At 21.0% G+C, this 13,226-nt stretch overlaps 3 protein-coding genes across 5 annotated transcripts in view; 1 reads left to right on the top strand and 2 right to left on the bottom strand.

Annotated features, from left to right (window-relative positions):
• The window catches only part of LOC102671629, a 4,337-nt gene extending 1,142 nt beyond the window's left edge, over positions 1–3,195 (top strand). The window contains exons 3-10 of the mRNA XM_006620325.1: positions 188–684; positions 767–941; positions 1,004–1,339; positions 1,412–1,617; positions 1,821–2,067; positions 2,144–2,374; positions 2,447–2,698; positions 2,764–3,195. Of these exons, the coding sequence (XP_006620388.1) occupies positions 188–684; positions 767–941; positions 1,004–1,339; positions 1,412–1,617; positions 1,821–2,067; positions 2,144–2,374; positions 2,447–2,698; positions 2,764–2,991 (2,172 nt within the window). The 3' untranslated portion in view covers positions 2,992–3,195. The remainder of the gene's footprint in view (positions 1–187; positions 685–766; positions 942–1,003; positions 1,340–1,411; positions 1,618–1,820; positions 2,068–2,143; positions 2,375–2,446; positions 2,699–2,763) is intronic.
• A 1,834-nt stretch (positions 3,196–5,029) lies between these two features.
• On the bottom strand, positions 5,030–8,706 carry LOC102672669 (sialin). The gene is made up of 7 exons (XM_031512703.1): positions 8,387–8,706; positions 7,226–7,449; positions 6,336–6,572; positions 6,158–6,245; positions 5,877–6,097; positions 5,275–5,802; positions 5,030–5,177 (listed from the first exon to the last, which is right to left on the bottom strand). The coding sequence occupies exons 1-7, from the start codon at positions 8,454–8,456 to the stop codon at positions 5,055–5,057; spliced, it is 1,491 nt and encodes a 496-aa protein (XP_031368563.1). The 5' UTR covers positions 8,457–8,706; the 3' UTR covers positions 5,030–5,054.
• Positions 8,707–11,502: 2,796 nt separating this feature from the next.
• The window catches only part of LOC102671279 (protein rogdi), a 2,729-nt gene continuing 1,005 nt past the window's right edge, over positions 11,503–13,226 (bottom strand). For all 3 annotated transcript variants that reach the window (XM_006620322.2, XM_031512702.1, XM_006620323.2), the window contains 5 exons: positions 12,962–13,033; positions 12,727–12,861; positions 12,293–12,571; positions 11,858–12,067; positions 11,503–11,787 (listed from right to left, as the gene is read on the bottom strand). In XM_006620322.2, coding sequence (XP_006620385.1) covers positions 11,719–11,787; positions 11,858–12,067; positions 12,293–12,571; positions 12,727–12,861; positions 12,962–13,033 — 765 coding nt within the window. In that variant the 3' untranslated portion in view covers positions 11,503–11,718. The remainder of the gene's footprint in view (positions 11,788–11,857; positions 12,068–12,292; positions 12,572–12,726; positions 12,862–12,961; positions 13,034–13,226) is intronic.

Raw genomic sequence — 13,226 nt, 5'->3', positions numbered from 1 at the left:
ATTTGAGATCTATATTTTTAATTTATAATAAAATTTTTTTATTTCAATAATTAAAAATATTAAATTTTTTTTAATTTGTATATTTTAAATATTTTATTTTATGAAATTCTAATATAAAACATCAAAATTTTAAATATATTAATATCTTAATATTTATATAATATATTTTTGTATAACAATTTCATAGGCAAATTTAACAAGTGAAAAGAGAATACGAGTATTAAAATTACTTCAAGAATTAACATATGGTATAAAAATTTCATGGCAAGAAGCTCATTTACCTTATTTGATATCAATATTAACACAATGGGTGATACAATCTAAAGAAGAAAATATTATTGCACTTTCATTGGGTGTATTAGTGAATCTTTGTTATAAAAATCTTCCAGCTGTATATGTACTAATGAGAACAATTGATACAAAAGCATTTATACGTACTTTGTTAAAATTGCAACATTGCAATGTTAATACCAGTGTACAATGTTGTAAACTATTAATTATATTAGAACATACAAATACAAATATTTCAGAAAAATATATTTTGGATTTTGCTGCTGTCACATTCAGCAGTCTTATTACTGCAATGAAACAAAAAGATGTTTTATTGCTAAAACACATTATAGATTTTTTTGATGATGTTGGACAAAATGAGCATTCTCATGCTGTGTTACTTACATATTCACAGTAAGTTATTTTATAATTTCCAATTCAATATTATTTGATATAAAATATTTCATTCAATAATTTCATTTTTTATTATGTTAAGTTATGATAGAGATGTAGAAAATGTATTGGCTACATTGGAAGATAATGCAGATCCTGAATGTGTTGCTCTCATGATGGAATTTTTATCATCTTTAGTAAAATTAAAATTATCTGCTTTAGTGTCTTTGTATCCTTTATGTGTAAAAACTGCTATGACCTGGGTTCCTGTAGAACAGGTATATTTTCATTTGAAATAAAGATAAGAATTATTGTAGATTAATAATTATTTTTAAATTAGGTATGTTCCAAAGCATTAGCTTTGATAAGAGTTACTGTAATTGATGCACGACGCACTAAATCATCCTCTGAGGTCTTAGCAGAATTAGATGCTTCTGTTTTAATGCTTATAATAAATTCAGAAAATGATGAAGTTCAAGAAAAATGTGAATTAACTTTAGAAAGAGAAATAAAATTAGCAGAATTAATGCAATTATTTCAAGAAATGGTTAAAACTTCTACACTAAGGACAAAAGTAATGCAGTCCTTGAATGAACAAATGATACGTAAATTATTAAGTGCAATGTTAGATTCTGAAACATATGCAACTAATGATTGGCCAGGGAATTTTATTCAAGTACTAAATTTTTAATTCTTAAAATATAACTATAATTTTTTAATAAACATAATATGGTATTATGTTTTCTAGAATCCTACTACAAGTTTATGTATTCATGCATTAGCATTGACTGCTGATTTAGCAGCTCATAATTCAAATTGGTTAACATTATATTCTGAGTTGCTTAGAAAAAAACAAATTCAAATGATTATGGCTCATGCATTATTTATTGGTGATGCAGATGTTAAACAAAAAGTCCTACAATTGACATCTACTGTAGGATTTCCCCAGGAATGGTAGGTTTCTACCATACTTTTTAATCACTTATCAAAGCACAAAGATTTTAACAGATTTTACTGTCACTCAAATAAAACATTACTCTGTCTTCACTATTAAAATTAAATACTTTAGCAACATATTATTTTAATTTTTATTGATGACAACTCTAGACAAATTCACTATCACACGCAAATTGTATCCCATGTTTTTGTGTGACAAGTGTTTCCGCGGTGGCGCTTTGTATGAAGCAACTGGAGCCTTTGATATTGGTACAAAGTACTCCTGGAATGGTAACAAATATTGGAAGTAAAATGACTATAAATGCAAATAATGAAATGGCTCCACTGTTTTCTTTCGCACAAGAAGAACGGCTTGATGCATTTTTAGCAAAATTGAAAAGAACTTATGAATCAAATCAAATCAATGATATTACTACATCAGCAGTGATGGAATTATATGAATATAAGGTATATTTTTGTTATAATATATTTTATTATAAGCATAAAATAATTTTATATTTTTTATATTTTTATAACATAAAAGTTAGCAGTTATGAGACATGCAGAACGAGCTATGCAATCTAGTTTAGAAGCAGCAAGTAATCATGGAACCAGTTTACAGCATAGATTGGCACAAGTAGTAGCTGAATCAAGCCGTTTACATCAAATGTTATTTGACACACAACAATGTTTAGAAGGAGTAAAATCTACATTAACTGTAAAACTTGCTGAAGCAGAAGAGCAAAGTAAAAAAGCAGTTACTATAAAAAAACAGGTTGATATCATAATGAATTTATAAAATAAAAATTTAAGTTAAAACTTCAAAATAGAAAAATTATGTTCATAGGAAATCGAAGGTTTAAAAAAGATAGTAACAGAAAAATCTGCTAATATTGATCATTTAAATGTAGTACTTGTGCAACATAAACATGAATTAGAAAGTAGTATTAATAGAATTGAAATATTAACTAAGAAAATAAAGGAATTGGAAGTTGAATGTTCAAATGCAGATGCAAAAACTACAGAAATGACTAATAAAAATCATGAATTAAGTAAATTACTTCTTAAAATGCAGGACCAATTAAATAAAAAAGATCAGGTATGTTCATAAAAATTCAAGTTATAATAGATTTGCTAATATGTAATATATTCAATATCAAATAGATAATAGAACTAAAAACTGCGGAAATTCAATCGAATCAAAAAGATATATCTGCACTCAAACAAGAAACTCAACAATTATCACAATTAGTAAATACATATGAAAAAAATATTGCTGAAAAGGAAGAAACAATTAAAAAAATGAAAGCAGAGTTGATGGATTTAAGTCGCATGCGAGATATGATTTTTGAACTTACTGCTAAGAAAAAGGAAGATTTAAGCACAAGCTAATATTATATTTTTATATTATAAAATTAATTTTCAAATTATCAAACAATTTGATAGTAATTTTAAAAAAATTTTGTTATTTAAAATTTTGTTATACTTTTTTCTTACATTTTTAATAAGTAATTGAAAAATAAATAACATACATGCATATATACATTAAGGACCAGCTAGATTGCATAATTTATTTTGTAAATATAATTTTGTTCTTTATTATCATTATTTAAATATTTTACATTTCTATATGTGTGTGTGTATATCTGTAAAATTCAAAAAGTAAGATATTTTTCATTCATTTTTTACATGAATTATCATAATGCATGCATTAATCATTTTATTTTTGACATAAAAATAATGAAAATAATTAAAACTAATTAAAAATATAGAAATCAGTGCTTATATAAATTAAATAGTTATTATTGCTTCTTTTTTTTTTCACTTGTCAAATATGATATAATAATCATTACATGCATATCAAATATGAACAAATTTTGTATAAATTTTTTACTTTTTTTTTTTAATTAAATGTTATTTGTGTAAACATTTTTCAAATAATTTCTATAATTAATTTATATGTATTACAAAACTAGTTACAATATAATACATAGTAACATGGTATTTTATACCAGAAATTATTTGCAATAATTATTTTTTTTATGACATTTTATGTATAAATAAATATATTTATAATTTACTTTAAATTTTATTAATTTTTTGTAAAAAAAATAACGTCTAAATTACTATATTATTATCTTATCGTGTCATAAGAATTAAATTAGGATTATATTATAATTATATGTTATAATTTAAAACATCCAATAAAATAGATAAAAACAATTTATCTATATTTATCGAATATCGAAAATATTCTGTCCATTTCTCCGTTTTATATAATTTTCATTTATATATATCCGAAGTAATCATTGCAATAATACATTTAAGGAAATAAAGATCAATATATATCTCAAACTTTTTCAATTTAATTTAATTTAATTTAATTTAATTTAATTTAATGAACTAAAATTCTTTATAATTATAATAATTTATATTGCTTTTGAAGTTAATCTCCATGTAATCCTAATTATATTCGTATTCAAGGACACAACAATTTTTTAATTATATTTATTATTTTACTAATAAATTTAATTATAAAAATTATCTTTATAAAATTATCTTTTTGTTTTCTTAACATAGAAGATTTTACTATAGATATAATATATATTATTTTTGTTAATATTTTTATAATTTTCATATCGAAATTTATTCTTTATTATAAATTTTTTTATTTATAAATCATTTTATTATTACACTATCATCATAAGAAATATAAAGACAATTTATAATCTTGCATTTTGATTGCACAAAAGCTGTGCATGTTTATCATTTTTTTAATTATAAAATAAAAATTCAATTATCCATTTAAAAATTATTAAATCCTGCTCTATATTATATATTCTCTATATTCTCTATATTCTCAATCATTTTAAATGAATGATTGTTTTTATGTACATATAAAACTCTTACATATATAAACAAGAATATAGACTCTTCAATATTTTTCATTTTATAAATATAAAAAATATTTTGATAATTTACATTTTTCGATGAGATTAAAATAAATTAAATTATTTCTAAATTAGAAATAAATTTTAGATTATATCCATCTTTTTTTAAACCTAGTTATTATTATATTAAATTAAAAATCAAAAATAAAAGCTTTAAAAGTCATATTGTCATGTGAACATTGGAATGATACACAAAGTTCAATATTTGAACTTCATTAATATAATATTTAATACTGATGCAAATAAATTTTTACTAATTACTAATTTAGCTAATGTAATTATGTATTATTTTGCCAAAATAATATAATAACTCATTGATTGAAATATTTCATTCAATAAGAAATTATTAATATATATCAAACTTGAAATTAAAAAAAAACTTTGTGCCTAAATGACAGAAGCGATCAATATTATAAAAATTAACTAAAATGAACTAAGCGCAATTCGATCCAATGGTAAATTATTTTCCATATTAAATATTTCGTGTGTAACGAAATTTTGTCATCAACTAGTACCTCTACTCCATGGTTGTTCTGTGGCAGATGCAAAAATTAAATAAAAACAATTAGTTGCCATGTTTATTCCTGCTGCTAACCAGAATACTGTATGCCAACGTGCCAATGTTTCCTGTAATACATGATAAAATATAATTATATAATAAATTTAATATTTTTATAACACATAAAAATTATAAAAATATAAAATCGCATGTATTTATACTAACATGTCCCTGAACAATCATTCCAATAACATATGGAGCTAAAAATCCACACGCATTTGCAGCAGCATTTGTAAGTCCATAAAGAGTTCCCGCAAATCGAGGTGCTAATGCAATATGATTCATTTGATTTCCTGCATAAACTGCACCTTGTAGAGATCCTAATCCAGCAAGCATCATCAGAACCATCATACGATCACATTCAGCCCAAATAGCACCAATAAAACTGAGACTGGGTCCTAATGAAGCCACTGTGTTCCATAACTTGAACGATGTTAAAGGAGATAAAAGCTGACGGGCAAGGAGAGCATCTGCGAAACTTGAAATACCGAGACCGACTAACCAAGAACTTAAATAAGGCAATGCTGAAAAGAATGCATCCTGTTGTACATCGAAATGCAAAATTTTATCCATATATGTTGGTAATTCTGTCAAAAGTGTATAAAATGCCCATGATTGTCCACATTGTGTAATAGCTATAGCCCACATGGGCAGTGATGTAAATATTGATAACCAAGGAACTCCTGTATCATCCTGTTATAAAATATATTAATTTAAATTTTATCCATTATAATATATAAATTTAATTTATTAAAATTGAAATAAACCTCATCCTTCTTTTCTACAGTAGCTTCAATATATGCTCTTTCTAAAGGATCAATTTTTGTATGTTGTGCAGGTGTATCAAACACAAAAATTAGCCAAAATGCATACCATATAATACCAAGCCCTCCAAATAAATAAAATGCAAGAGGCCATCCACCCCAAAATTCTAATGAACAAAGCCATCCACTTACTGGTAAAGATATGACAGTTCCAAAATTTGCACCTACATAAAAACAAATATGATAAATCAAATTTATTATATAATGAAAGAAGAAATAATTACCTGCATATACTACAGCAGCAAATTTGCTTCTTTCTAAAGGAGGTACCCAGAGTGCTAACATGCTATGCATTGCAGGGAATGTAACACCCTATTTATAAAAAAAACAAAATTTTTTAAATTTTTCAAATGTATTAATTTACAATATAATAATACCTCTAATATCTCAATATAAAAATACCTCTGTAAATCCTTCTGCTACCCGTACAGCTAAGAATGGTATCAATCCTAAATAAGCTGCAAAAGGACTAATTACAGTCAATACAGCAGTCAGAAATACTCCTAATCCATATATGAGTTTTCCACCAAATTTTTCCGCCATTCTACCACCAGGAACATTTGTAGTTACATAACCAATGAAAAAAGCACCCAATATAATACCTTGTATTTTTTCATCCCAATTAAATTCTCCTGCACTCTTTGAAAATTTATATTACTTTTTAACATAATTGCAATTATCAACTTTCTTTTTTAAAATTCAAAATTAATTTTATTTATATTAGATTCTTATAAAATTTTTATAAATTAAAATATTATTTTCAAAATATATTAGAAACATATAATATTAAAATATCTTGACTAATATTTAAGTATTTAAAGAACACAGATACATAATAAGATAAAAGCAGAAAATGTAGGCGTTAAAAAACATGTTGAGGTCATACTAAAAATGATAAGTTTATATGAATAATAATGATAAATGAATAAAATGATGATAAAGACAAAACTAATGTTAACATTTGATTCACATCAGTATTATGTATATAGAATATTACACATATTACACATATAGAATATATCAAATTATAAAATATAACTTAGTACTTATTTAATAATCATTTAATTTTATTATATTATATATATAAAATATATATGTTTAAATAGTATGTTAAAAATATATTTAATATAATATTAAAAATATGATTAATATAAATGAAAAAATATTTGTAACATATTAAAATATAATACATATAAAATATAATATATATTAAAATATAAAATATATTTTACTAGCTAAAAATAATTTATTAATTAAAGTTATAAATTAATAAACTTATTAAATAAACTTACTGGTGTAAATGTTCCATTAATTGGTTTTTCTTTAGGACAAACATCTGTGGTATTATTATCATCATCATGTGGTACTGCTGTTTGATTAACCATTGAAACAATAGCCACAGATAAATTCACTCTCATGGCATACACAAGTGCAAATCCTAGAAATCCTAAAAAACCTAATGTATGCCTTGCTTTTATGCATGATTTTGTATCAGGTGGAATATCTGGTATAGTAACTAAAAATAAAATTTTACATAATTAAATTCATTAAGATTTTGATTATTTAATAATTATAAAAAATATACAAAACTTATATTCTTTCATAAATTTTTAATTATTTTAAATTTAAAAATCTAAATAAATTTAAAAATTTAAAAATCTATATAATATTTTAATCATTATCTTCTTTTGTAACTGTTAATTCAATTTTTATATAATATAACTTTCTTTCTTTCTTAAAATATGATTAAAATTATAATATTATAATATATATATACATTTTTAATATTAATATATATATATATTTTTTAATATTAAATAATATACATTTATATTAAAATATTTAGAAAATTATGAATGCTAACAAACTTGTAACAGAATTAAATTTTTCAAATATTTAAGATTTAAATATTCTTTTCTGAATTCTCTTTTAAGTAAGTATATAAAGTATATAAAATTTAACTTAATTTTTAATTATAATGCTATTTTGAGTTAACCTGGTATATCTTCTGATAATTTTTTATAAAATTTTTGATTCTTTCTTTTTCTTGACATTTGTTATTATGTGTTTTTAATATATTTGTATACTTAATTGCAAAATTTTTATTTATATATTATAAATATATTAAAAATAAATAAAAATTTAAGGCATAATCATAACATACATTCTTAAAAGAAAAATAATCATTAAAAAGTTTTCAGAATGTCCGATCTATGATCCGCATAAAATAACATTTAGAAATTGCTTGACAGCTGACAGTATTGCGAATAATTTATGTGTCACCCTATCAATTCTTTGTTTCCAAACAATGCCTTCCCACGCTACGAGGTCTTTGGAAACCTTGAATGTCTTCAAGATACAATAATATAAACATATTTATTAAAAAAAAATATTTATATATAGATGAAAATAAATTGTACAATTAATATAATAACAAAATATTAAAAATATACCTTTTTCCAAAAAATCATTAACACACAAAGGCTGATCATCTCTCGAGATACTAGGATCTAATACTTCCATGTTGTGCGCTTTTTTTTAACACTTAACACTTTCACAAAGAATTCATCAAATTTTAACCATTAAAAATATATTTTATTTACATATAATTATATTTTTTTCATTTATAGCATTGATATGATAGTAGAATGATATGTAATTTAATAAAGAAATTGTGTGAAATTTTAACAGTGATATGATGCGTATCAAGTAAATTGTCGTCTGCTGTCATCATCGCTGGCGCGAATTGCTGCGCGCTCACGTCATTTAAGCTTAATACATACATATTTAAACTCTATTATATATAAGTATTTACATGTATACTTGCGCAGGCGCTTTACTTTTTTTAGAATTTTTGATGCTTAATAAAATTAATTGAAATATAAATTAAAATGTAATGAGTATGTTCGATGATTAAAATGTATTATTGTAATAAAATTATATTGTATAAAAATTGTAAATTTTGCTATATTTTAGTAAATAAAATATAATTTTATATATATATTGCAATGTATTTTGTACTACAAAATTACAATAAATTTTTATAACTGTATAGAAAAAACTGATTACGTAAGTAATTTATTATCTACAATAACTTAACTTATTATCTATACTTATTATATAAATCGCTTTAATGATACTAAATTATTTAATAAAATTTATTATATATTCTTCAGACAAAATTAGATAAAAAGAATTATTTAATAAATAATGTTAATATGATTGTACTATTTTATTATATTCAATTATTGAAATAAACTTACTTTTCCTATTTGATTTTATTATAGAATAGATTAGGATATATTATGGGAAGAATTTATTATGAATTGTTCAGAATTTTGTAAAATATTATTTATAATTTAATCAAAATGATTATTTCTATGCAAAATATAATATTGCAATAATAATTATAAATCCAATAATTTTATAAATTAGCTAAAATTAATAGATATTTTTCTTTAAGAATAATAGTACTGATTATAATATAATCACATTTTTCTTATTAATTGTCATGCCTCAAGATTACTACGACAGTGTATGTATTTAAGATATTTGAAAAAATATGAAAAAATCATTCAAAAATCCCAACAATAATATTTGATTCATGAAAAACACATGCAAGAATTTTAGCAAATATATTTTAATGGATTACAATTTCCAATAATGAAAGATTAAAAAAATTGTTTAATGCTATTTTAGCTAAGATTAACAATTATATATAATATTTAATAAATTTTTTTTATATATATTATAACTATGTGAACTCTAATTTTTAAAACATTTAAATTATGATATTCTCAAAAATTGTGTTGTTTGGCATGATACTATTCTATTATGATACTATTCTATTCTATTATTCTATCATTTCACTACTTAATTAATAATTTTTGTTGTTTATTGGAATTTTATAAACATGAAAAATATATAAATTTTATATATTTTTATATATATTAATTATACAAATAATTAACATCCTGCAATAAGAATAATATATACTAATATACTATTATGTACTGTAATTTCTAATATTGTAAAAATTTTGTCTTTCCTAAATAATAAATTTTTTATTATTTCTAAATTCAAAATATTTAAAATTACATGTAAGTATATTATTTTTCTTAAATATAATACACATATGTGTGAAATATCTACATATATTAATTTCTTTGATTTAAATATTATAAACATAATTAAAATAATTAAAAATTAACATAATAATTAATAATTAAAAATTATATAAATTATATTATAAAATATAAATTGCTTTATATTTACTAATTTTCAAATTAAAAAAAAAATAAATTGCAAAAAATAAATATACAGAATTATTTTAATAATTACTTAAGTACTGTTTTATATTTCATGTCACATATTTAATCATAATATTATATAATATAAACAAATTACTATTTATATATTATAAAATAATATAAATAAATTGAAATTGTAAACATTTAATATGTAAAACCACAGCACTTGTAAATTTATAAATTTATAACATTTCATTATTCTTATTTTACATATGAGTAAATAAAATAAAATAATTACATTTAATTTGTGATTTATCCAATAATATTTGTATAATATAATGCATAAATTTTAATTGATAATACTAAAAACAATAATTAAAATTTTTACATTTTAAGAAAAAAATATAATTTATCTTTATATAATAAAATTCTTAATTCACACATAATTACTTTGATCAATTAATATAGTAAAGTATTTGTAATTCAAATATATAACTAAAAATAAATAATAATCATTAATTTTTATTGAGTTATATGGAAAATAAGTAAAAATAAATATTATATTAAATTTAGATTATTTCACTTGTTTATATATATTATATCAATAAGAGAACATAAATAATAATAAGAGAACAAAAAAATGTAAATAGAAAATAAGTATAAAATACAAAATTTAAATGTAAAATTATACATTGATTCATTAAAACATAGAATAATATTTAAAAAATAGAATAAAAAATGTTCCACTTAACTCAATATAACAATCGTTTTTAACATTAAAAACTGATATATTTATAATATAATGATATTAAAAATCTTATAAATTGGATATTTTTTAATTATAAATAACAATCAATATTAATAAGTTAATTAATTGATCAATATTAATTAGAATAATTTAATTAATAATTATGTTAATTTAATACTATTTCAAATATCTATATACAAATACATAGATATAGTATGATGAAAGGAACGTCATACCATGATAATGTATATTTTATATTTTATAATGTATTTTCTTTGGTAAATAAATAATTAAAATAATAAAATAATAATTGAACATAAAATAATTAAAGTTAGTAATTTTAAATTCATTTATATTTTCTTGAAAACGAAAAATTAAAATCTAATAAAAAATTATTATAATATTCTAAAAAATCACAGGAAATATGATAAACCTAAATTTTAATTATTTCATGTTTAATTAATTCAATAAAAAATTATTAGAAAAAATCAAGAAATAGATGGACATAATTAATTACTAAAATATTTAATAAATGACAATAAGTCTCAGATCTTGTATTAATATACAAGAATTTCTTTTGTGTAAAATATGCTAGGTAAAATTTATTTTTCAAATTAATATAACCTTTTAATATTAATGTTATATTTAATGTTAATATTAATATTTCCAGAACGAAATTTCATTTATAAAAACGAAATTTAAAAATGCTACCAGAGCATTAAATGAGATATTCTAATATATATACGGAACTAATTTTTACATTAATGATTATTTAAATATATTTTTATTACCAACCCACTGTAGAAGGAACATGAGAACCAACTGTAAAATCTTTGTATTGGGAAAAAACACAAATCTAAAAAATATATTAAATAAAATTAAGAAAGAGGATTTAATATTATATCAAAAAACATAGATAAACTAACCTTATCTTTTAATCGTTGACAAAGTTGTAATGCTATAGTAAGCAATACTAAAGCATCATTTAACCATGGAACACTACATTCTGCTTGCTGTGTTTCATATTTAACACTTCCATGTGCATTTTCCAATTGATATATTGCTAAGACCAATTTATAACTTTGGATATAAAAACTAATAGCCAAATTCTCTGGAAGATTAGGATTTAATGATTTCTGTAATAAAAAAATTCAACTTATATGAAGATATATGAATTATGTAAATATCTTACAATTAAAATTAATATTGAGTATAATTTTTTGAAAATTTTGAAATAAAAATTGTATTTTATTTGTTCTAAATGTTTTATATTATTTAATCATTTTCATATATTTAGAAATGATAATAAATACATGAAATATCATATTGTAATTAAATATTTACCAAAAATATTCACTCACCATATTACGACTTTTAATCAGATCATCAATAGTTTTCTTTCTAGGAACAATTAAACTAGTACGACTGCGTTGAAGACAACCAAGAATATTTCCTAATACATGCATAACTTCATCAGATGTTTTAAAAGGATAATGTCGATCAACATTATCTATGTGAGCAATTGCTTGTTGTAAATGATTAGCAGCATCTTGTATTTGTTGTAATTTCCAAGGATGTTCTGTTTGTATACTTGTCCTCATATTAATATTTTGCTGACGTTGTATTTTAAAATTAACTTCCTATAAATATGTTTCTTTAAATTATAAAATATAATTAATTGTATTAATTAATTATACTACATATTACACTATATAATATTTAAAATTATTTTGCTTTAAAGATATATTAATTATATTAATATTAATTACAAAATAGAAAAATAATTGATACTTACTGCATTTGTAATACTGTCACCAGTTAAAACAGCTACACATTTTACTTGATCATGTGGTGCAGCAAATACAAATCTGTCCGTTTTATTATGTTGATCATTGCCAAATAATGCTAATGGAAATCTTTGTGCACATTCCTATAGTATAAAATAAAATAATTAATAAAAAATAGAAATTATTTCTTTAATTATTTTATTAATAATTTTATTAAAATCCAGTTATATGTCTTTAACATACCATTAAAATATTCCTTAGTTGTGATAATGAAGAATGAACTTCTTCATGAAGTACCCATTCAAATTCCATTTGCTAAAAAATTGTATAATATTTGTTTAATTGTATAAATTGTATAATATTTTAAATTTTAATTAAAAAAATATATAACATAACATAAACATTAATTCAGTAAATTAATTAACATTTAATTTATGTATATATATATATATATACATAAATAATATTATAAAGAATATATCATGTATATAATTTTAAACTGTTAGTT

Source organism: Apis dorsata, unplaced genomic scaffold (genome assembly GCF_000469605.1).
Source record: "Apis dorsata unplaced genomic scaffold, Apis dorsata 1.3 scaffold_502, whole genome shotgun sequence".
Classification (NCBI taxonomy): domain Eukaryota; kingdom Metazoa; phylum Arthropoda; class Insecta; order Hymenoptera; family Apidae; genus Apis; species Apis dorsata.
This window is presented reverse-complemented; position numbering and strand designations above follow the sequence as displayed.